Source organism: Manacus vitellinus, unplaced genomic scaffold, assembly GCF_001715985.3.
Source record: "Manacus vitellinus isolate BGI_N305 unplaced genomic scaffold, ASM171598v3 scaffold_29_pilon, whole genome shotgun sequence".
NCBI classification, from domain to species: Eukaryota; Metazoa; Chordata; class Aves; order Passeriformes; family Pipridae; genus Manacus; species Manacus vitellinus.
The window spans coordinates 5,740,085-5,764,359 of record NW_021940207.1 but is presented as its reverse complement, the minus strand read 5'-3'; the positions used below and the strand labels follow the sequence as shown (position 1 = coordinate 5,764,359).

At 40.4% G+C, this 24,275-nt stretch overlaps 1 protein-coding gene across 1 annotated transcript in view; it reads right to left on the bottom strand.

Annotated features, from left to right (window-relative positions):
- The window catches only part of LOC103758332 (IgGFc-binding protein), a 69,941-nt gene extending 45,908 nt beyond the window's left edge, over positions 1-24,033 (bottom strand). The window contains exons 1-7 of the mRNA XM_029960740.1: positions 23,984-24,033; positions 4,628-4,677; positions 4,395-4,544; positions 2,515-2,777; positions 1,830-1,911; positions 516-581; positions 9-253 (exon numbers count right to left, since the gene is read on the bottom strand). Of these exons, the coding sequence (XP_029816600.1) occupies positions 9-253; positions 516-581; positions 1,830-1,911; positions 2,515-2,777; positions 4,395-4,544; positions 4,628-4,677; positions 23,984-24,033 (906 nt within the window). The remainder of the gene's footprint in view (positions 1-8; positions 254-515; positions 582-1,829; positions 1,912-2,514; positions 2,778-4,394; positions 4,545-4,627; positions 4,678-23,983) is intronic.
- Positions 24,034-24,275: the final 242 nt, after the last annotated feature.

Sequence of the window (24,275 nt, the reverse complement as noted above, 5' to 3'; positions counted from 1 at the left end):
GGGCTTACCGTCACCACTCCACCCTGCCCCAGCCTTATCCGCTGGTCAGCCACATCGACATCCACGTATCGGACGTAGGACACACGAGTGTTGCTCCCCCTGTGCTCGTTGGCTGCTTCCACGTTGAAGTAGGGCAGGGAGCTGTTGCTCTCACACAGCTTGGAGAGGGTGTAGGTGCAGGTGCCCATGAAGTTGTGGAGTTGCTTGTCAAATGTGTGGTAGTGAGGGTCTCCATGTATACTGCAAATTGCTTCTGGAGACAGGAAAAGGGAATATGTTCTCATTAACACATGGATACATAGAGAAAGCCCACTTCATTTTGTACTGGGAAAACACAATCATCCGGATTGTATAGATTACATCTAGAAGAACTGAAACAGAAAGGCAGATTTGTAAGGCATATGGCAGTGTCAAAGAGAGATACCTATAGAAATTAACTGAAGCAAAGTGGTGGTGGTAAAAAATGCAGGTGTCCTACAAACCATTAACTAGCATATGAGGTTGTCTAAAATTACCTGTCACTGGTGGTGGTGTAGGCTCTGTTGGTGTAGGTGTTGGTGGTACAGGTGTAGGGCCAGCTTCTGTTAGTGGAAAAGACAAGGCAATACAATGAGCTTTAACATTACAGGGTGAACACTACTTACATGCTAACATACATTAGTTTTCACTTACTCTTCACCACCATAAAGTTAGAAGTTTTTCAGTGAAGTACGTAGAACTGCCTATTTTTAAAATTGAGGCTATGTGGGTTTTTTGGGCACTAAGGAAAGCTCAAATTGTTAGCTTGATCAACAACTGAGCTCGGATGGCCACTCTAGAGCTGGAAGTGTATTTACAATCGGGTATGTGACTCCCTCTGGTGTATGTTAAGACACATGAAGGTCCTGCTGGCAGCAAGTGTTGGCAGATCCGATAGGGAGATGAACAGAGAAGCTCTTGTCTCTTGGAGTTATGTTTGTGCACCATCCGGTGGCTGAATCATGTGCTAATACACCTGGAAAAATGAAGAACTGGCTCTCCCTAGCCCTCAAACAAAAGAAGGCCCCAAGTCTTGTTCATGGCATTTTAAATAAAATCATATGTTCTCAGGGTATGGACCTTAATGGAAAACTTTGTCCTGGGTAGTGTAAATTCGAAACATCCCATGTCATTAAATGAGTAGTATTTCGCAGAGAAGAAGACCTATTAAGACCAAACGACACTTTCTGTAAGTTTTTCTGCAAATTTCTTGTTCAATTCACATTTTGCAAGTATTGTGTGCTTGTCAGTAAAAGTGGATCCCAGTCACCCACAGTTTGTGCCAGTCTTGGCTGATTTGTTACGGGATCAGAGATCAAGCTCAAATTGCTGATTCGTAGTCAAAGCTGACAGTGCAACTTGGTGTTACTGACTCACTGTTATCTTTTTGTGACATATGGCTGTACTGTGTATTTGATGAGTTTGTATGAACTGATATTTGCTGTAAAGTGCTTATCAGTGTATTTAATGTGGAATCCAAACTCGGTGTGCATAGCCTGCTCTGGGTTTAGAGATGCATTTCAGACTTACAAGTGAAGTAAACTTTGCTGGACCTGGTGAAAAAGGTCACATGTGCAGAGAAAGGGGGGTAGCTTATTTTGGACATTTGAGGTGATGAGGAAAGAATTAGGAAGAAACTACAGCAAAACACATAACACTCAAACAAAGTGAGCTGTAAAGTTTTTTGCAATTTCTCTTTTGTGGTTCGAGGTTCTGAGGAGTTGCTGCATTGTATATGGAATAGAGTAATGGTCAACAGCTTAAACAGAGATGAAGAAACAGGACACACTCAGGTGCAAACACAGACTTACCACAGGATCCATCCCTCACTCTCACATTGTCCAGTGCTGTATCCCCATATTCTGTTAGTCCTCGGACAGCCTCAAAAATTACCTAGGGAGGACACAGAGCAATCACTGAATCAGAGTTGCTCAGGCAAACACAAGACTATTTCTCTTAGCATTATTTTCAAAATAAACTCTCTGGTTTGTTGCTAAAGGCATCAAGTCAGCTGAGGTTATAACAGTTTTCCTAACTTCCCTCAGAAGCCTAAAATATATATTCTGTAATAAGGTAAGGACTGCAAGAAACATTGTCCTCTCTTTTGTTGACTTCTAAATGATTTATGAGAATTAGTTGTCTGAATTCTACAGAGGAGTCCAACGTAGGCAGCATCCCTTTCAAACCTTCAAACTCATAGCCGACAAACTTACATTTAATTAAGACATCTAAAGTTCTTGATTTCATGATGAAATTAATGAGGGAAGGAAGGACAAAGAGAGAAAACTAAATTAAATTTTATCCTCTAACTAATAGCACTATTAAAACTAGGTGGTTGTTTGTTTCTCCTCTTAGTTCATTGACACAAATCATGAGGCCATTATATTCACAAAATCTTGGTTATATTTTTAGCTTACATGCACAGTATTTTGCAACCTGCAAATGGAGAACAAATACTGACACTGTACAAAGAAATTCACTTTGAAAATATATTACCTTTATCTTTCTCTGTGTTGGGAAAGTGTGAGTGATGGCACCGTAGTTCCAAAAAGAGCTCTGGTTTCCCTTCCGATGCCATATCACAGACTCCTGTGTGCCATCTTGGATAAGCACTCTCAGCTCATTCATCTCCTCTGATCCAAACATATAGTACCAGAAGTCAATGCATATTTTTTCAGAAACAACAGTCTCTGGGCTTTCCAGCCTGTTGATGTCGAACGGGATCAGATTACTTGCTTCTTGGTAGATGAAATAACCTTCTGCAAAGTGAAAAAAATTAAAATACAGTTGAATCTTCCTAATTTGTTAGATGTTGTCTAAAACTGAAGTACAATCCAAGTCTGGAAGAAATCAAGGGCGTCATTTTCAGTGCAAAGAAGCAAAGTGGAGGATGTTTGGACTTCATGTTGCAATGGTTAACCCCATATACTTATCCAAAGTAGAATGTGAGCCTGAGAGCAAAGCAAATACATTTCATCTCATATGAACACTTATTTTGGGATCACAATTAAAGATGCAGGACTCTTTCGAGATACAGCTCCTCCAGACACAGTGCCACACTGATCCAGGTTCAGTTTCTGCTTTCCTCAAAGAAAAAGAATGTAATCTGCTATACACCTCATGTGGGACAACTTTTTTTTTTTCTCTATTGATTTTGGTTTCAAGATAAGTAAATCCCTGGCACAAGGAAAAATTCCAAACTGTCAGCATTTGGTTTTGTCTCAAAATTTAAGAAATAGAAAGTAATGCTTATATTTTATTCAAAATATTTATATTTGACATTATGAAAGGAAGGAATTTTTTTAAAATTCAGAAACTTGCAATGTTTCTTTTAGGATTTGAAATGCTTTAGTCTGATTGGTTTTAGGCTTGAAGTATTTTGCTTCACGTAGACTAAGATCAAAGTTACATTTCCCCAGTGCAGCTAGAGTCAAGTTTTTCCCATCTGACTATGGAAAGGAATCAAAAATAAATGAATGATCACTTCTATATGGTAAAGTATAGGTCCACACATTCAGTCATATATTAAAGCTGGCAAGAAAATCTAAGTACTATTTAAAGTGATAAGGTCTCTGTCAATTAAAAAAGTAAAACAGTATTATTTGTGTTAATCCAAATTAAAAGCATTCAATTTCTTCTTCCAACAGGCATTTTTAATTGTTATTATAAAATACTAAAAATTCAGAAAATTATTTAGCAAAAATCCGAACTAATACCATTCTAATCCACTTGCTGACTCTGACAGTAGCTGACCTTTCATTCTTGGGATAATTACAAGCAGGATGACTGCAAACTGATCCTCATAAATGGATATTCTAGTGCAAGGATAGTGGTTCAAGCACATAGAGATGGAGCCATGGAGCATTTGTTTGATAATATGACCATGTTAGACTCCAGTTTTAAAATCATAGGTAGCTGAGGACAGACTTTTAAAATATATTCTTTAATTTCAGACTTGATTTTGTAACACTTTTCCAGCATGAACTTTATCTAGAGCCAGCACAATGATCATTAAATTTGTTGCCATTAACTGATATCAGTGTAATTTGGCCACAAACCTTGTCTTGAAAAATGGTCTGTCACATGGCACCACATTCTCTATTAGGTCTTAACATGATATAATTAGCTTCCTTCTACTTCCATGCACTGATAAAGATATCCAATCTATGATAGGCAACCCAATTTAATTTACTCCTAACTGATATGGTGAAAAGTCATAAACAGGTGTCAGCATGAAACGAAACCAACACATTTCAAGATCTTTAAGAATCTCTTTTTTCTTCCAAAAAAATGATAAAGGTAAGTCAAGCTTTCTTAAAAAAAAAAAAAAAAACCAAACCAAAAACCAAACAGCCATGCCACAACCAAGCACTTACTTCCATCAGGATAGTCTCCATCAGGACCTGTTCCATCAGTCGGAGTGTCATGCTTTGTCCGTATCCACACTCCCTGGTTGATACTGCAGGGCTGGGTCCAGTCACAAAATGGTCTTGAGTTATTGTTGAAATCACATCTGGTGAGGTAAGCTGAAATACAACACATTAAAGTGAGGAAGAGGAGCTAGTATGTTCAAAATTGGATGTTAACACCACTAATGACATGCAGTTACCTGTTTCAGGATCCCATGTTCTCAAACCACCAGTTGGCCTTTGCTTGATCCTGCCAAGAAAAGCAACAGAGTGAAGCCCTTGTAGAATTAATGACTAAAAAACTGTTCAAGAAAGCATACTGGGACCTCAACTTTTGCCTTTGGGTGTTTCACTGAATAACTGAATAGACCCTGAGTTTGATCCATATCTGACTTTCTCTTCCCATATGGAACTTCTTCCTGACAAAGCTCTGAGAGTGAGTCAAAGGTGGGATATGTTCACTTCATCTAGTGTGGAAGGATTCTCTGCTCTGTATCCCACTGAACTGAAATGAGAGAAGTTCTACTAGGTACAGGGAGCTATGGAAGAGATGGATGGATATAGCACAGCTCAGACAATATCAGGATAATATCAAACATTTTTCTATTAACTTGCTCATGTCATTATTATCCCCACTGTTTCAAAGCAAAGTGTGTAAATGCCAGTAAGATAGTGTACTGTGTAAGTGTAATTTGCTGGAAGGCTACATATTTCCTTTAACTGCTGCAAATCTCCCATGACACAAAACTTTCATTTCATTCAGCTCTTCTGATTTACCCTGAAAATGCTGCAAAAAAAAGAGAAAGCAGTTACAAATGCACAGTCCTTGTGTGCTACAAAGTCCTGCAGAGATAAGTTGACACAAGGCCAAAATTCCACCACATATCACAGAATAAATGGTTTTGCTTTTGGGGTGTTTTGCATAGGGAAGGGATTTCCATGACTGCAGGGCTACAACAGTGGCTCTTGACATACTCTGACTGTGGTGCATAATTTCAGGTGGCAGGTTTCAGTTCCAAATTCTGTGGTGCCCTCTCCTTAATTATTCTTACTGTACTTGACACAGTCTAGAGACTCTGTCCTTAAGCGAATGCATCACAATGAGTGTCCACACTGCTCAAAATCCAAGCAATGACATTCAGAAAACTAGGGACATCAGGAGCAAATATCACAATGAATTCATCATGAAATGATGCAATGAAATGCAGCAAGCAACTCCAAAACAGACTGAGCTAGAAGATAAAGAGGAAAAAGAATATGTAAAAACAGATAAAATAAGAAAGTTTTCTTCATTGTTCTTCTTGGATTTCTTCTACCATGAGAAAGGGAAAGCTGAGGGAAGTTTCCACTTGGTCTCTATTCAGTGTTATCTTTAAACTGTTACACATTATGCAAGTCCTAAGCCACGGATTACTATCAGTATATTCAGAGTCAAAGAGTTTTGTAATGACTGTGGTTATTTTGTCCAGATCTCTCCTCTTCAGATGTGCCATTAGAAATCCATGTTACAGGTTTCTCTCTCAGACAGGAGCCAGTGTAGAATTAGGCAACCACAAAATTCAATTATTTCTTTTTTAAAATGACGTGGTTCAACTGTATAACATTCCACATTTAAAAAGTGAAGAAACATTCCACATTTTAAAAGCAAAGAAAGGATATTTATCATTAACAGCTAAGCTTCCTCAATTAGGCTATATTCATTGCTGGACTACTTACCCTGTGGTATTCAGCACTGAAATACAGAGTAAAATTAGAGTGTATTGAAAATGCCAAAGAGTCCCCATGCTAGAACACAGAGTAAAGTCTTCTCTGTGGTATGGTTTGCATAGTAATCCACCAGCTGTACTCAGCAAGGAGAAAATGAGGACGACCTATGGTGAAACGTATAAATATATCGACAAGAGGGTGGAGGCGATTATAAAAATCTGTCCAACCCTGTATCATGTTCCCTGTGTTATCTACCCTGAGAAAAACACCTATGAACTGAATACTCATATTCTGTGTCACTTGTTTTGTCACCCTTAGCTGCTTGCTGGAGAAATTGATGTGATTTTGGCAATTTTTGTTGCTGTTGTTTTATATTAAAGAAGCATGTAGTTTTAAAGGGATTTTTTTCTGACATAGATAGCAAGACAAATTATTTCATTTTAAAACTCCTGCCCAGCTTCCACTACCAGTATAAGTGAGATTTCTCATTTTGACTGAATTTGCTCCCTTTCTGAAACTAACATTAAGCAGAGCAGATAACAAGACTTCAATTTACTCACAACATTTAAGTTTTCATGGGCACAATTCAGGAAATTGCTGAAATATTACTGATACCACATTTTCCCTGCTAAAAAATAAAGGACCATTTTCTGGGCTTCCATGAAGTCTGTTGGTTGCTGACAGCCCAGCAGAAGCAGGTGGATCCCCCCCCACACTGTCACCTGGACTTCTACTGTTCTGGTGTTTTTCAGCATTCCTTGAACTGGGGTCTGAAAAAAAAATATGGCTCAAAGGCAGACAAGTTCCCTACTTCACTTGGATTTCATGGCTGATGAGAATCAAAAGAGTGTCAGAAAGTGTACAGCATTTCCTTGCACTGCCTGGAAACCCCAGACAATGGCTCTTTTTCTTTTTTTTTTTTTTTTTAATAATATTCTGATGATAAAGATAATTAAACCTTCATAAATTAATCCTGGAATTTCTTCAATTCCCTTTCACTCTGCTCATGAACAAGTAACTAAGGAGGCTATGTACAGAAACAAGAGAAACAGGGACAGATCAATGGAGGCTAAGCAGAAACACAAAAATATTTCAAGTTAGATGTTAGCTGATGTGTTGACAATGAGCCTGGGGCTGCATTCTGCCACAAGCTCATGCTCTACACAAGCCTTTGCAAAAGCAAGAGGGTACATGCTCACTTGACTAACAATAATCCCTCTCCAGTGTAAATCCTTTCCTAGGAAGATATGTGTACTTTTGCCAGCCAGTAAACAGGGAAGAGAATTCCTGTGATTTCAAGACAAAATATTAATTCCCTGCACAAAACCATTGACCACAATTTTCCAGTTCAGTTGAGAAGAGCTTAATGTGAGGGGGAGAATACAAGTGACCATCAGTTACAAGTTTCATTGACACACTGCATTTTCATCAGGGCTGTTGAGGTGATGGTCAGCAAGTGTTAATCTGGGCAATAGCTGTCCATAGCATTGTAATGGAGAGCAAGGAGCCCTCCATGTATGCACACACTTTCCTTCTGCAGACTAGGGATATTTCATTAATTTGGTGCTGCTCTGTATCATTCTGACAAGAAGTTGTGAATCCATCTTGGGAAGAAAGAAGCCCTCTGTTAAGTTCATCCATCCATTCATCCATTCACATGATGCACTGTCTTTGACCTCTCCTCACCCAAAGCAAATGTGAGGCCCTGCAGCACCACAAACACTCCTTCAGCCATGCTGTGGGACCTTTTCTGTGACTTTGTCACTCCTGTTTAATGGCATCTCAGGCACTCTGTGAAAAGTGAACTGGAGTACTCATTAAAGCTTTTCAGGGAGGTGCAAAATTAATAACCTCTTTTCCATATAGGAAGGATGACAAGGAAATGACTTGCCATCTGATTCCAGTGGGATGTGACAGTATCTCCCATTTCTGACAGTCAAACCGATCACTTTGTCCCAAGCAAGACAACTCAAAAAATGAAAGAAGCAAACTCAGCAGTTCACCCATTCTACTGAGTGCTGTCTAGTGCAACTCACTGCACAGTTACATGTAATTGTCCTAAAGTACCTAAATCTGGTTCCTCCATTTTCTTGAATACGAGTGTTCTCCAATGAACAGCAGTTGCAATTCACTGTGTGGCTAATGCTCAGCCTATGGTGCTGAAATCAGTCAAGAGCTAGAAATCTTGAAAAGCTTAAAGGATAGGGAAAATATATAAAGCTTCTTTCTCCTAAGCCTTCAAGAGACTGCTACACTGCCACCTAGCACAAAGCAGAGAGGTCGCTGGCTGATATGAAGTGCTGGTATCTTGTTGGGATGCACTTGCAGCACATGTATATCCCAGTCTATTCTTTCTGAGACTATATCTAGAAGAAATTTTAAATGAATTAACTAAATGGTTGTTCTTAAATGGTAGAATTCTGTGCAGGATCTCTTAATTTAGAGTACATTAGGTTCTGTAAATTTGCACATAAAAACTAAACATCTTTATCTGATTTTCCTACAGTATGATTGTATCTCACTGGGTGTTGCACAGGTTTAATGGCAATGTTTTTTTGCATCCAATTCAGTTAAATTTATACAATTTGTGTGAGCAAAAGGATCTCTCTGTTGTTTCTATTCAGGTAATAATTTCTTCCTCTATCCTGACAAATGACCAAGTCAGTTTTTGCAGCATGTTATACCTCTGTCACTCTGGAACTCCCAGTGACCTTTGGCTCCACTCTGCCTTTACTGACATTGTGGGTGAGAAGGCACTGACAGATCTGCCATTTCTTCAGCAATTTCTCTATGTTGGACTCTTGTTGGAGCTACACTCAAGTCACTGCTCTGATAAACATTCACCAAGGAGTTATGAAACAAACAATCAGCACCCATAAATCTATAATCAGATATATTTAGATTACACAGGAGTGTAAGTAATCCCACTTTTGCTCTGTTGAGTAACATGCTTTGATGGACTGATAGGACACAAAAAATGTCTTATAAATGGATGTTTCTCTGATGAGTAAAGTCTTTGTGTTCTGCTGAGCACAGGTTGAGGTTGGTTTTTTTAACTGATGGCTCTCCAAATTGAAGCTTCAATTCGAAATTCAAGCTCTCTCATTCCTGGTCTGAAAGCTGTAATAATTTTCAAAGTGAAATGTAGCATTCTTATTAGAGTATAGGTGCCAGATTTAAATTTCATTATCTTTCTTATGTTTTGAACAAAGCAGAGATAATAGAAATAAAAATATAGCAGCTTTTCTATTACTTTTTCAGTTGTCAACTGCCTATGGACAAAATTCCTGAGGGAAAATAGCACTCTTATACTCTTATACTTTTTTGTCTTTGACCTGAAGTACACCCCAATGTATTTTGTTTCTAGCATACAAAGATAAAGACCAAAATATTCCTCCCAATTAATGCAATAAAGACGTTTGGCTGGCATTCCAATGGATATTTGAATAAAGAAAAGACCATCATAAGTAAAACTACTTTCTTCTTCATTTCGGGGTGCTGCACCTATAATCGTGAGATTAATAAATCAGTTCATAAAAGCCCAGAAATTTTCCAAGTCTGTCTATTAATAATAAATGAGATATAAAAGATGATTTTGAGTATGTATTTTGGGAGTAGATCTGGCAGGAAGAAACATGATATTTATCTCTCTAACTGCCTTTTTTATTTAGGGTTGTTTCTTTTTTGATTTGATGATAATCTAAGCAACTGTTTCTGGCTCATTGGAGTTCAGTAATTTCGTATCTGCACCTTGATATATTTTACATTTATTATTGAATCTCCAATACACAGCACTCTAGTGATGTACAGTGACCATTCCTAAGAGTAGTTTCTTTCAGAGGCAGAGTGCTGCTTTTTATTTCTATCAATGGGTTTGTAAAACCAAGCTACCTACAGAGATAAAGGTCTGATTCTACTTTTGCCCTGTTTCAATTTCAATATTCTACTGTCAAAGCTGGTGGTGCTGGTCTTAGTTCATTCTAGTCTTAAAAAAAGGTACTCCTGGCTCATTCTCTAAATATTATTTGTATTACAGCAGCAGCTGTGTCTAAAATTAGCAATCTCAGGCTTGGCTTAGTGAATGCTGAAGTTTGTTTGAATTTTCAGCTCACCACTGCATGCTCCTTTGGTACTGACGAAGCCTGTCTCTCCTGTCCTCAGCACTCTAACATAGCAGGCCTTTCACTTACTTGAACCAGATCTTAAACAACTGTCTGTGCCTAGTTAACTTTTTTTCTACAGATCCCAAAAGACTTTGTGCAGTTCTTTGCCTTCCAACCCAATTCCTCATGAACTGACTAATCCCACAAGCCTCTTAACTCTTCCTGGTCGTTTCAGAAAGGGTGATTTCTCCCATCCACTACCTCCTAGATAAATCTGCTTCCTCTCAAGGTATGGTTCTAAGGTATGGTCACTTCTTACAGACTCCTCTGTAAGAGAGCCCTCTGAATATTAAATGGCTTCTACGATTAAGCTATTAAACCTCATTACTACAGTTGCTTCACAAAAAATCCTAGTGCAATTTCATATTCATGTTAATATATAGAGATGTACAATTATGAATTAATTAAAAATTAAGAAACTTGTCAAAGTCTATTCATATGGCCTTTTCTGACCTAAATCCTATGCTTCCCATGACTACTGGAGCTGTGCACTGCTCTGCATTACCTAGATCACAGGTACCTCCCTGCTTGCTCTACAGAAAAACCCACAGAGAGGTGACTGAATTGAGCTAAGAGAAGTGTCAGTCTAGCAGTTCCTGCTGCTTTTACAATCAGAGAGACAGGAAACTCAACCTGTTGCTCAGTCTGTGCCCTGATCGAAAGTCAAACCCACTCCAGACCCTAGCAAAGTATGAAGATTGTGAAATGCATTGCTATTTGCACTTTGTTCTACAAGTTCTACATCTGAAATAAACGAAACTGAAATGGAGATCACTTGTGTCATTGATGGGTTCAGAGTAGAGGGACAAGAATTCTGCTGTTTGCTTTGGAGTGAACTGTACACAAGAGTACTTGAGCTATGCAGAAAAACAAGGCTTATGTCTCTTGAGGTACTCAGGGTTTTTTATCAGCAAAGCATTTACTTCTCTAGGTGACAGCTGGGTGTGTGCGTATTTACATATGCATAAAAATTTATGTGAATAAAGTTTAGGAAATTAAGCTGACCAAAAGGGATGATTTTTTTTCTTTAAGTAAATGACTGTGATTTCCATTTCCAGAAACCAAAGACAGTTGGATAGCATTTTCTAACATATTGAGTCCACTCAATGTGGGACATTCTAGAAAACATAACTATATTTTGATCAAGCTAAAATGTTTCAGTTTGGGTTCTGCTGGTCAAAATTCAAACTTTACACATTTCCACTGAATCTTAAAATTGAAGTCAAATGCATATAGGTAAAAGATGAATAATATCAGCTACCATTATGATGCAAAGTGAAATGTCAATTATCAAACAGAACACATGCATATAAATTGCTTTTAAGATCTAAATTAAGAAACTATCTTTCAACATTTAAATATTATATAATCTGTCGAGAAATGGTACCTGCAGCAGTGAATTCCAAGCCAAGAGGAAAGCCCTTGGATATGTTATTTTAGAATTTAGTAGGTAGAAGAGGGTGGCAACGTAGCCTCTTGCTGCTGAAAGAAAGAGACTGGGTGGAGGACATGACCTGGCAAAAGAACACCAAGCAAGGAAGCAAATAGTTCTTGGAAAAGATAAAATATATTGTTATTATGCCAAAATCAAATATGACCTCAGAAAGCTTCTATAGAAATAAGCAAACTTCACATACTTAACAATGCAGTGTTTGAAAACTCTCTGACTAGGCACCTGCAGTGATGCCTCATTGAAAACAGATATATCTGTCGCATAAAATCTTCCTTCTTCCCTCTTTTCTTGTGCATAAGGAAATTGAACAATATTATAGTTTGCAAAGCAAATCAATAATATCAGAATATTCTACCCTTATTTCAGGATAGCATGCCCATGTGTCTAAATGTACGAGTAAAACTGTGGTAATGTTTTGACTCATCTGGAATTGTATCGGCCATCATTGCCCAGTTGGACAAGTCCATGGCAGTGCATAAAAATTGCAGAATCATTAGAGGAGGGAAACTCTGAAAGTTACCTGGTTCACACCCTGCTAGAAGTCCAAGTAGCTTCAAAATTACATTAAGTTGGTCTGGGCCTTGTCCAATCGAGATGGAAATGCCATGACCTGGGTGAGTCTCTCACTGATTCCTCTGTTTTACCACCTCCATTATGAAGGCTTTTAAGTATAATAAGTAACATACACCCATCATGAAATGAACTTCTCTTCACAGCTGCATTCAGAAACACATGCAGAAGTGCCTATAAATGTGCTCTAGTTGGGAATAACACAATACAGAGCAGACAGACCTTTCTCTGATAACCAAACCAGACAAGAGAGAACATGAGATTTACCTGGCTAGTACATAGTGCATCTGTGCCATGAGAAGGACTTAAAACTGTCCATTTCAAAATTTCATGTTGTGCTTCAGAAGTCATCTTGTGATGGCTTAATAATCACAAAGCCCAGATCTCTGCAGTTTCTTTGCTGCCCTAAGCTCTGAGCCTCCAGTTCACCACCAGGCTATATTTTCAGATTTTCAAAAAAGTAGAATGCTACTCTCCCTTTTTTTTTTGTAAAGCATAACACCACCTGAGTCAAAAATATTCATTTCACAAGTTTCACTTTATGAAAACAATTTCTTACAACTAGCATCAAAATGAGAGAGTTAGCAATGATAGAGAAACATCCAGTAAAGCTCAGAAACGGAAGCAGAGGCAATTCCCTTCTCACTGTTAAAGTACAGGGCTTCCAAAAAAGGCAAATCCATAAATCTTCCCTGTAGTCTTGAATAGGCCTTTTAGAGAAGGACTGTGTGACACCCCAAAGTCCCAGCAAGTTCCCTTCATTCCAGGCCTTCTATAGAAGTATAGCAGAGGATAATCTGTGAGAAAAGCTTTATTAAAAAAACCCACCTAAATAAAGTATACTAATCAGTTAAGATTTTGTTTTAGAAAATAGCTTTCATTTTATCCCACAGTTTATCTATTGTTTTATGTTAACATGTAAATTCAGATGAGGAATAAAACCAAGAAAATAATACCATAATATACTTAAAAAAATCTTTTAAGCAACCATGAGCTGTAAAACGTTACCCTGGGCTCTCTTTGCATGCTGGTATTCAGGAACAGGTCACCAAACCACTGTGCTCAAGGGACCAGATGCAATAAATTACTGTAGTTGGATTCACTCCGTGAAACCACCTGGGTTTGCTCCTTGTTTCTGACTATTTTTTTCCCCCAGGCTTAAGTTTTAGAGCTACTGGTTTGCTCTTATTTTTCAGAGTGGAACAGCATGAGACGACAGGACTTGCCAGAGGTCACAGCATGAAAAGGAAGCCCAGCCTCTCCTTTATCAGCTGTCTGTTCTGCAGGGTGAATTCTTGTACCTTAGTCTCCCACATCCCGTGTGAGCAAGCCTGGCTTTCTGGCCTGGGGATATTTAATTTTTCACAGAAAATGAGCAAGTCCAAAGAAGAAAAACATGAGTGAAATTACCTGGTTAGCTCAGGGATTAGAGCATTCATATGATTTGTAAAACACCCAAGCTCCACCAAAGTGAAACAGTGGCAGTGATGGAGACTATGGGCATATGAGCAGATCAGCAGCCCTTAAGGCATGAAGGTGGCCAAATTACATTGTGTCAGCCATCTAGGAAAATAAAAACTGCACTGGAAAATGCAGTGAAAGGTGAGGCTTCTCCCCATAAGGCAAGTGGCTGAGGCACTGATGGTCTTCCCTGGCTTTGGTAAGTACCAATGAGCTTTGGGTGAGAGGATAGCCCATCACTTGTGGGTGACACCACTGAAGCCCCTGGGACAGCTGGCCTTTCTTGGGACATTTCCTCCACCTGCCAGTGGCCTGAGGCATGTGCCAGAGATGTGGTAACAGGTGGTAACAGCAGTAGGGAGTTAATTTTTGTATTTAAAGCCTGAACTAAAAAGCAGCCCAGCCTAGAGCCACTCTTTGGGCTTGCTGCAGCCTGGCCCTGCCCATCTGTGAGCCCTGCAGGCTGGGTCCTGGCTGATCCCAGAGCCCAGCTATCCCAGGCTGCCTCTGAGCCTGAGTCCCCTCCCTGAGGATGGCTCATGCCTCAGCCCAGGGGTCAGGAACTCCTGGGCTGGTCAGAGCTGGCACATGAGGGGGCTGTGCTGCAGCTGGCTGGGGGGCTGGTGATGTGGTTCCCCCACCAGGGAAGAGGAAGAGGCTGGTACATGAATGGAAGCCATGGTGTGCAGGACCCCAGAGTCTCACACCACCTGTCTCCTCACAGGAGGAGATTCTCCAGGTTGAGATGGTTTTACCTACTACACAATCCCCTATGGGACTTACGAACTCAGGGCATCCTGCAGTAATGCCACAGTGATTTTTCGTTCATGCCAGAATTGCTCTTTAATTTGTTTTCTGATGTCTGGTCTAATTTGAGTATGCGGGATTCAGGTGTTGAGCAACCTCACGGCTTGCTTACTTCTTCCTTGAGTCCAAACTTCATTTTCACAATACCTGGTGTTTAAAAGAACGAGCTCTGATGTGCACTGTGACAGCACAGCCCAGCACGTAACTGGCTGGAGTCCAGGATCTGTTCCTGTTTGTGCATCTCTGGAATTACCTCTTCATTTGAAGCCACTGCACCTTGATGTCTGTACAAAGTTGTCAACTGCTTTGATATCTGCAGACAAAGTGAGTAAAACAAGAAAAGAATTGTTTCAGTTATCCCTCTAGATTTTAATGTTCATGTTACGTTTGCCAGGCCTGAAATGCTTGGGCAATTTTCAAAGGTTAAGTCAAATATCCAGCTACCATGGCCTTTGCCTTTTGATTAATTTCCTGAGATTGAATAAGAGTAGATTCAGTCTCTCAGACCAGTTCAATAAGAGATTTAAGAACATCTTCTGGCAGGCCTGTGTTTTGCCCTATTGATCTCAGTAAGCCTAGCCAAGGCTTCAAGCCTTTTGAGCTTTCTTAGACAGTTTGCAGACTCCAGACCTGGAATTCTGTGAAACTGAGGCTAAACCTCCTCAATGTTTGGCAGACACTTTTGTTTCTGCACTTTAGGTACAGCCCTCTCTTCCTTTTTCTCTGAACTTTTGGATTGGATTTCACAAATAATTCTCTCTTCAATAGACTGAAGCAAAATTCATGGAGTCAGACACCCTGGCATCAAAAATGTGGACAGTAACAGAAGAAAGACAGTAGTTTCTTTAGTTTACTTGTTTGATGCTATTCCTGTTAATTTTTGTCACCTCTGCTATCTCCAGAGACCACCAGAAACTAAGGAAGTTGCCTAAAATGAAGTAATGGTAAGACTATGGGGGAGGAGGCATCTGTTAGGGCCAGTCTGCAATAATGACTGGATAATCCCAGAACTGTAGAGGGTGGCTGTGGTCAAACTGTGCCGTGGTCCTTTAATTAAAGACTTGCTGATCCTTTAGGCTGTAGAGATGTCTAAGGATGTCTTCAAAGAGATGTCCCGCTTCTGTAGGTCTGACAAGATTTCTGTGCATGGTCATTCACATGCTGTGAATACCTGACTAAACATTGTGAGTAAAAATATTTTTACATGGTCTCTACCTGGAAGTCAGTAGAGTTTGAAATAAATGCATTCCTCTAGCAAAGCCACACCCTATGCACTGTGCAAAATGTTTTTGTGAGAATGTTTTAATTCTTGAGGAGTTCCTTTTCCACAGCAATTATTTACTAAACCCCAGTGGGTAACTATTAACAAGGGACTATCTCAGTCTGGGTGTGTAGCTTAGGCTCAGTTCTTGGGTGTATGATGTTAAATATTCTGAGCAATGATGTGGAAGAAACCATAAAATCATGACTAATGGGGTGTACAAGTGAGACAGATTTATGGATTTATTGGATAAGGAAACCTATGGAATGGTGGTAGAGAGATCTGTAGTGCCTGTAATATACATGCCATATTCACTTAAGGGAAATACACAGTTGTCTGTTACTGAAGAACAGGCTGTACTTACAGAAAGATGACAGGGCAAAAGAACTGGGTGTTCACAGGGTAAAATCAGCATAATTTAATATCATAAATAGAAAGGCAGGTCTGATTTGGGGAGAGGAATGCCAAGTCAGCTATGGGAGCTATAATCTACGGAACATAGCCTCTAATGAGGAGAAGGCCACTAGAACTTTAAAATACAAACCAAGTAGAATTTTTGTCTTCTTTTGAGGATGTCTCTTTTAAATGATTGGTGTTCTGCTTGGGGTACACCAGAAAAAGCCAACCTGAGACTGATAATACTTTAGAAAATGTTTTCCCAAACTGTTCAGTTTGGCTACATCATTAGTAACTGAAGACAGCAGCAGAGTTCTACTTTTATTTACTCAAATTCTCAAAAGGGGGTATTTGTTCTGACTGCCTCCATTTCAAGACATTCAGCTGCTAAGCTCCTGATGGCATCTGAAAACTGAGCTACTCAGGGTATTTTTAAGCTGGGCAGGAGAAGAGTGAAGTATCTTGAAGGCCCAACACTTGAAAATGGAAGGCTGTTAGTTTCTACCAGGTATCTGTTGGTCTTTTAGGCAGCCTTTGACTAGGAACTACAAAAGGGCGCTTTTTAAATGTTTGTCCAAACACAAAAATATTTTAACTCTTTTCAGTTACCTAACATAATCCCTGGTACTTTGAAGGCACTGAAAGATCTAAATTATTGAAACACAAGTCTCAACTCTGGAAGCTGTACATAGTGTAATTTTTTCAATGACTTCTGTGGGCCAGAGGAACTTCCACTATCTGATGAATCAGTGGTAGCTGAAAATCTCTGCATTGCACTGCCTTGTGTAGACATATCCTGAGTCATGTTCTTTAATTGCCTCATACCATAGCTGTAGAAAGTACAAAGATGAAAGGAATCCTCCAACTGGTGCACTTTGACATTGCATGACTGAGAGCAGAGTGTAAATGAAAGCTTAGGAGTTGTCTGGCTCTCAGGTTAATGTTGCAGAGTAGGGGCTGAACAAACGGCCTGTGGTCATTCCAGTTTGAAAGTAATGGATGGTGCAGTTTAGACAGCTTAAATATTTTTCAATATTTCCAGGTGTGCCAAGGCAGAGTCTTTAGCATAGGAGCATCCCAAATCATGAGCCCTAGTAAAAACTAGTCTCAATATAGAAGAGGCATACTCTGAGGTATATATGGAAGAAAGATGGTACAAAAAAGATTCTTTAGGAATATAAAAGAGATCTATAAAAGATCATCTAGGAAATTTCTTCAAATTTCTGAAAAGATTTTCATCTTCGAGGAAAATCAACTTTTTCTTCTAGGATGTTTCATTATCTCTCTATATCAGGATTCTTTGAGTGACTTATGTGGTGAGGAACGAAGCTGAACAATGAAATCTTTTGTCTGATCTTATTGCAGTGATTGCTAAAGAAAGATCACAGTTTTATTGCCCAGCTATTGCCATCAGGAAACTTGAATCTTCCTCTGACTAGAACAAGCTGATGGTGAAATGTGGGCAACTAAGTACTGCCCTCTGTCAACTTTTCAACTTTGAAATCCATGCCCCTTTACTGGAGGCCAACTTGAAAGTTTCTTTTCAGTTAGAAACTGGACAGAAGACCCATGGTTAAACACTGGTTCTTACGGCCTGTTTACAGAGTGGTGGGTAGATGTTCTAGTGTACATCCAGATGTTGACTTGGCCACAGTAACTCTGATGCAAAGAAACGGAAGGAAACTGAGTGTTGGAGAGTCAGAGTGGCTCTGTAATCACCAACCTAGTCTGGAAACAACCTAGCCATACTCACAGTGCACAGATATGGTAAGTTTATTCAGTCTGAAAAAGGGTGGGTTTAGGGGTGATCTAATTGTGTCCTTCCAGTACCTAAAAGGAGTCTAAAAAAGAGGTGGAGGGAGACTCTTTACAAGAGCATGTAGTGACACGACAAGGGGCAATGGCTTCAAACTGAGAGAGAGTAGGTTTAGATTAGACATTAGGAAGAAATTCTTTACTGTGATGAGGCACTGGCACACAGCTTTCCCAGAGAAGCTGTGGAGTGTTCAAGGCCAGGCTGGATGAAGCTCTGAGCATCAGGTCTAGTGAAAGATGTCCCTGTCCATGGTAGGTGGGCTGTGACTAGATGATCTTTAAGGTCCCTTTCTTCCCTGACCATTCTATGATTCTATGAAGATGGGATGAGAGGTGTGCTAATTCAAGGTAATGTTGTAGGATGCTACCCTTGCCTGTCCAAATGGTGATTTTTAGTAATACCAGGTGTTATCAGCTGGTTCAGAGCCCTGAGCAGCAGTTTGGAGATCCTCCGTAGTCTGCTTATAGCATAGAGACAAAAATTATCTCTTTTGCTCATCTTCATCTGTTAGGACTCAAGGTTTTTCAGGCACTGCCCATCTATTAATGCACTTCTGTACTACACCTTTTCTGACATGAAGCCTGATCTTGGCAGGGACACACAGTCTGTGGGTGGCAATAAAACCTTGTCTAATTAACATAATTTTCCTGTAGCGTGTCATGACTCAATAAAATGCATCGGTTTCCATTCTGCTAGCAGATTACTCACTGACTTCAATCTAAGAAACCATTAGGTCCAGACCCATTCTAGCTTACTGAGCACCTCTCTGTCAATGTGTTATCATAGCAGAGATCAAGCACAGTGTCTCCACTAGACCTGCCCACTGGGGAGACGAAAGAATTTTAATGAGAGCTCTGCCTTTGACCATCAAATCCTCCCTCAATCGAACAAGACCGTCTAGATTGACAGGACAACAAACATGAATTATATTTTGGGTGAGGCATCTGTCTGTGGGTGGAATAAAGGTTATTGGGTGAAAAACTTATTTTTGCAGCCAAATAAATGTTAATATTTAAATTGGGTTTATCTTGTTTCATGAACATGAAAATGTTCTACTCACAAGATGACTCAACAAATTTTCAGTGTCTATCAAGAAAGGATGCCAACAGGAAAGGATGAGTGACAAAACTCATTGCCCAAAGATGAGGAAGGTATTCAGTGATTGGAGCTGACAGGGTTGCCAGCTTCTACAAATTCCTCTCTGCCCTGGAGCTGACCCAAACCAGAGAGCAGGAAGGCACAGCAGAAAGAGCAGTTCTTTCCTAAAGGAAGCAATGCCAGATGAGGCAGGCAGGAACTGGTTGCTACTGTGGGGCAGAGAGCTGCAGCTCTGTTATGGGTGTATTTCCATTCTGACAGCAGCATGTGTGGTGGGGCAGCTCTTGGCCACCTGTCTCTCTGCTGAGAGGATTCCTCAGGGATCTCCTGTGTGGCAACTTCTGAGAGAATTCTGCTATCTATTCAGAAACTAAAAACTTCTGCCATATGGCTGCTATAAAATAAATCAAGGCACATATTGATGTTATTTCTGTTCTCTGATGCTCACTACCCTACAGCAGTTTTGTTTTTCCTTTGTCCACAATGTCGCAAAAAGATCTAAAAGTCTTACATCTTTGGGCTTCATTAAGTTGGTCTCTTTTCAGATGGACTGGACAGAAGACGCATGTTAAACAAATCAGAAGGAATGTCTGAGTGCACCCAACTGAAACAGATTTGTTTTCCAAGTATAAAAGAGGTTTTTTTATCACTCCTGGCACATACATTTCCAAAGTGTTATTCTGCAGGAACTCTTATTCTAAGGCTTCTTTGTAGCAGTAGTCGAAGGAATAAGAGATCCTTGTTAGAATATATTTTTCTCTAAAAGAAAATTGTAATCATAAGAAAGTGCTGGCTGTATAAGCCTTTTGCAGGATGCATTTGTGTAGACAGGAAATCTTCTCCCTTTTGGGTCCCTAGTGGGACATGTCATCTCTCTCAAATAACCCCTATTCTACAGCATTCCAATTAATGACTATTATGTAATAATGAGATGGTAAAAGCACATTACTACGTAAACATGGCATGTGACCCTCCCAGCTTCAGCTGGGCCTACTGATGTTGCAGTTCAGATGTATGATGGTGGATAGCTTCCCCCTGTATCACTGTGGAGGATAAAAGGCCAGTGGGATTCATTCATTCACAGAAGAGAAATGGAGATGCACTGAACCAGCAATTTACTCTGCATTAGTAGAGATGAATACTCTCATAGTAAGACAAGAAGAGAGTAAGATGAAGTCTCATAGTAGCACTGATGTGAAAGGGACTAATGACCACAGTCCACTTCTGACTGGGCTCTGGTTTCCCCACATCCTGGACTGGCCCAACAGGAATGTCTCTTGAAAATGCTGATGGAGGGATGGAAAAAGAAAGGAGTCCAAACTGTTGCCAGTTTGTAGCAGGCCAGCACATTTTCCAACAGCTCAGACCTGTAAGAGTTCTCAGAGACCTTTTGTGGGAAACCATTCACCAGACAAATTGCTCACAGGCTGCACAGCAAGGTTGTGGGTCTCAGTCTCTGGAGATATTAAAAAACTGGACACGTCTCTGTGTAGTATGTTCCAGGTGACCCTACTTGAGCAGGGAGGTTGGACTAGATGATCTCCAGTGGTCCCTTCCAACCTCAGCCATTCTGTGATTCTAATTCTGTGGTAGATGTAGTCATTATTTCCGTTCACCTCAGGCTGCAACAAAGCACATTTGTTATCCTGTAAAGCCTGTTGCTGTTTCTCTTTCTAATTGTAATTTTAGACAAAGGAAAAAACCTTTCCATTAGAGCTCATTTAGACAAGGTGATTTTAATGTTCTCATACATACTTTTTTTGCCTCCATTATCTACAATTTTAAATTAAGAAGGACTGAAGTCTTTCCCCCAGGACTTCCAGGAGCAATCAAATCGTGGCTCCTGCTCAGCTGCACCAGGAGATGACAGTGTGTAATCCTTGCTCACTGGGCTGGGACTGGCAACCAGTGGGGGCTGTGGGGCTGCCATGAGAAGTAGCCAGCCCTGGAGTTCATAAGGTCACTCCCACAGCATCAACAACAAACCCATGGACAACCTTTTGTTATAAGAATTTCCAAGCTTTACAAGCTCATAAATCACAATTGCATTTATCTAGAAGATAACGCTATTACTAAGCTACCGTACACCTTCACCTTTGCACCTGCAATACCAGACAGTGACATTTTTACCAGCTATAAAGTCAGTCTATTCAGCCACAGCTAAATTAATTTTAAATAATAAAAAAATTAAAATACTTAAAAATTTAAGGACCTTTTGTTAGAGCAAAACAGATCTCAGCTCAGTCCAGTGAACAAAAGGTATTTTACTGGGTTTTTCTAAATCACAGGCTCCAAGATACAGCTTCCAGTACACTGCCCTGGGATGCACACTGACTACTGCACTCATGAGAAACAAACAGAGCACAAAAAAATCTGAATGCAAGTCAGACACAGCAAAGATTGAATGGTGTCTCAGTCCAGACTTGCAGTTCATGCAAGATAGAGTATTTGTAGAATGTTGTCAAGAATGCAGGAGTAGGTTTTGGACACCCACTGCTACAATTCTGGAAGTTTAGCTTCAGTTTCCCAAATCTTGTTATTTCTCAGCAACAGACAAAGGAACACAGGTGGGGAAGGAGCTCCAAAGTGACCAAACCCAGTCCCTGCAATCACAGCAACTAAGCAACCATTGAGATACCAGTGTCTGAGTCCACCTCTGTTAGGAAACAAGGAAAAGGATCACTTTTTCCTCAAAGAGGAACCTCATTCAACAAAGTCTGTTGCCTCTGACTTGGGCTGTCAAGAGAATTCCATGATACTTTGCTGTTAATTTTTGCCATTGATACTAATTGGGAAAGGCGAGGGAGAAGCAACAGGGGAGGCCTTTTCCCTTGGCAGCAGGAAGGTAAAACTTCCCACAAATATCTTTAGTGTGTGGAAATGATTATCTGCTGGTGACTTTGGCAATGGCCAGATTCCCTTTCTTAAGGGTAAGGAGAGAACTGGTCACAATTTGTCAGAGGAAAGGAAGAACCTTATTCATTGGAAATTGTGAAGAGAATTTCTGTGTGAAAGTGAAGGGAAGTGGTCTCATTTCTCAGCTCTTACAAATGACAGTGAGATGACTTTTTCCAGCATTTTAAAAGAAATAGGGAAATTCATACCAGCCCTACAGTAGACTTGTGACTGTCTGTTCCCAACAGTTTCTACACAGAATCTCCTGTCACAAGGCATAATATCATGCATTATACGTTTATTTCTTCCCAACAAGATCCTACAGGAATTTGAGGTAAAAATGGGTAATGACTTTAGTCATTCTAGCATTCTAGTCCCATGCCCTGAGAAATAAACATGTTCATCCCAAAAGGGCTTAGCTTTAATTTTCTTCCTCATGCTGTTGTTTTCTGAAGAAGTAATTTGCATCTCTTACTCCGTTTCTGCTTGGCAACCTGGAACAGACTCTGCTTGTCCTCCTGTTACTAAGGCAGAAACTGCCAGACTCATTAATAGGAACTTATTCTGCCCCTGCAGAGGGGAGCAATAGTGCCTCCCAAAGCCACAGGAACAAATGGCACCTGGAAACGAGCCAGCACAAACTCCTGGTGTGGGCTGGGACCACAGCAAACACTGCAGGAGACTGAACGCTGAGCTTCATGGATGGTGGTCTGACTGCTTATTCAGAAGCCATCCTACCCTTTGAACACTGGTGAGATATCCTCAAACAGTAGAAAATATAGGACTGGAACACCTCTCCTATGGAAACAGGCTAAGAGAGCTGGGCTTGTTCAGCTGGGAGAAGAGAAGGCTCTGGGGAGACCTTATTGCAGCATTCCAGTACTTAAAGAGGACTTATAAAAGAGAGGAAGAACAATTTTTTACATGGGCAGATAGCGATAGGACAAGGGGGAATGGTTTTAAACTAAAAGAGTAGAGATTTAGATTAGATTTTAGGAAGAAGTTCTTTACTCAGAGGCTGGTGAGACAGTGGCACAGGTGGCCCAGAGAAGTTGTGGATGCCCCATCCCTGACAGTGTTCAAGGCCAGGTTTGATGGAGCCCTAACCAACCTGGTCTAGGGGGTGGCATCCCTGCCCATGGCAGGGAGATTGGAATGATGATCTTTAAGGTCCCTTCCAACCCAAGTCTTTCTATTAGTCTGTGAAAATACATTTGTCAGCATCAGTATAACTAAATAATAGGGAAGAATACAGTTCTGTAGGAGATGGCTTTGACACGCTGCCTCTCTCCTTGCTCCGAACCCCTGGCAGCAGGCTGACTGGATTACTTGAAGTGGAATTTGATTATGGCCTGCCAGCCAGAGCCTCTGCTGCTTTGCTTGACTGCACAATGTGAGTGTGTCAGGACAAGTTCACTGCAAGGGAAAATCCACTGAAGTCAAGAGAGTTGTACTGAGAACAATTCCAGCCCACCACTAGGCTTTTTTGCAGTGTGAATTCAGTGCTGATGCAAGCAGGCGCAGCTCCCACTGCTGTTGGCAGCAGTCTTTTGAGAGACTCAGGCCTGCCTATTCTGTACTGCCCTGCCCTAGAACCAGCCAAATCCTTCAGTGTTTCTTGCCACACGACATTCCTCTGCAGGGGGAGATATTGTTGAGGACAAATATCACAAGTGCTTGTAGCTGTAGGGAAAACCTCAGAAATTTAGGAGAAATATGCCACTGATAAAATCCTATTTTCCTGATATGGCAAATGGTGTGGGAAACCAGTTTTGAGACATCCCTATGCAGTTATTACAACAGTTACTACTGTTGCTACCATAACAGTGCATTTATCAGTTCCATTTTGCCACTGATCATATTACAGAACCATCCATCTAATTTACTTATCATCCCAAATTGCCTTCTGTGGCAGCCTCACTGCCTTACCTTCCCACTGTTCCCACTATCTCCAACTGGAACAGCTTCTGCAGTCCCATGCTGAGCTACCAGTGTGCTGTCTTGATGTTAGATTATGCTAAGACCATCCTGGTTCACCAGACTTCAAATATACATCCTTTTTTTTTGAAACAAGATGTGACAGATAAACTAGTCTGTGAGCTTGTAAGTTTTTGACTACCAATCCACCACTTCATAACTATAAAAGCCCAGTCCAGCTCCCCTATGGCAGATTGTTCCACATACTTCCTTGAAGCGTGGAGCTTCTCCCATGAAGCAGGGA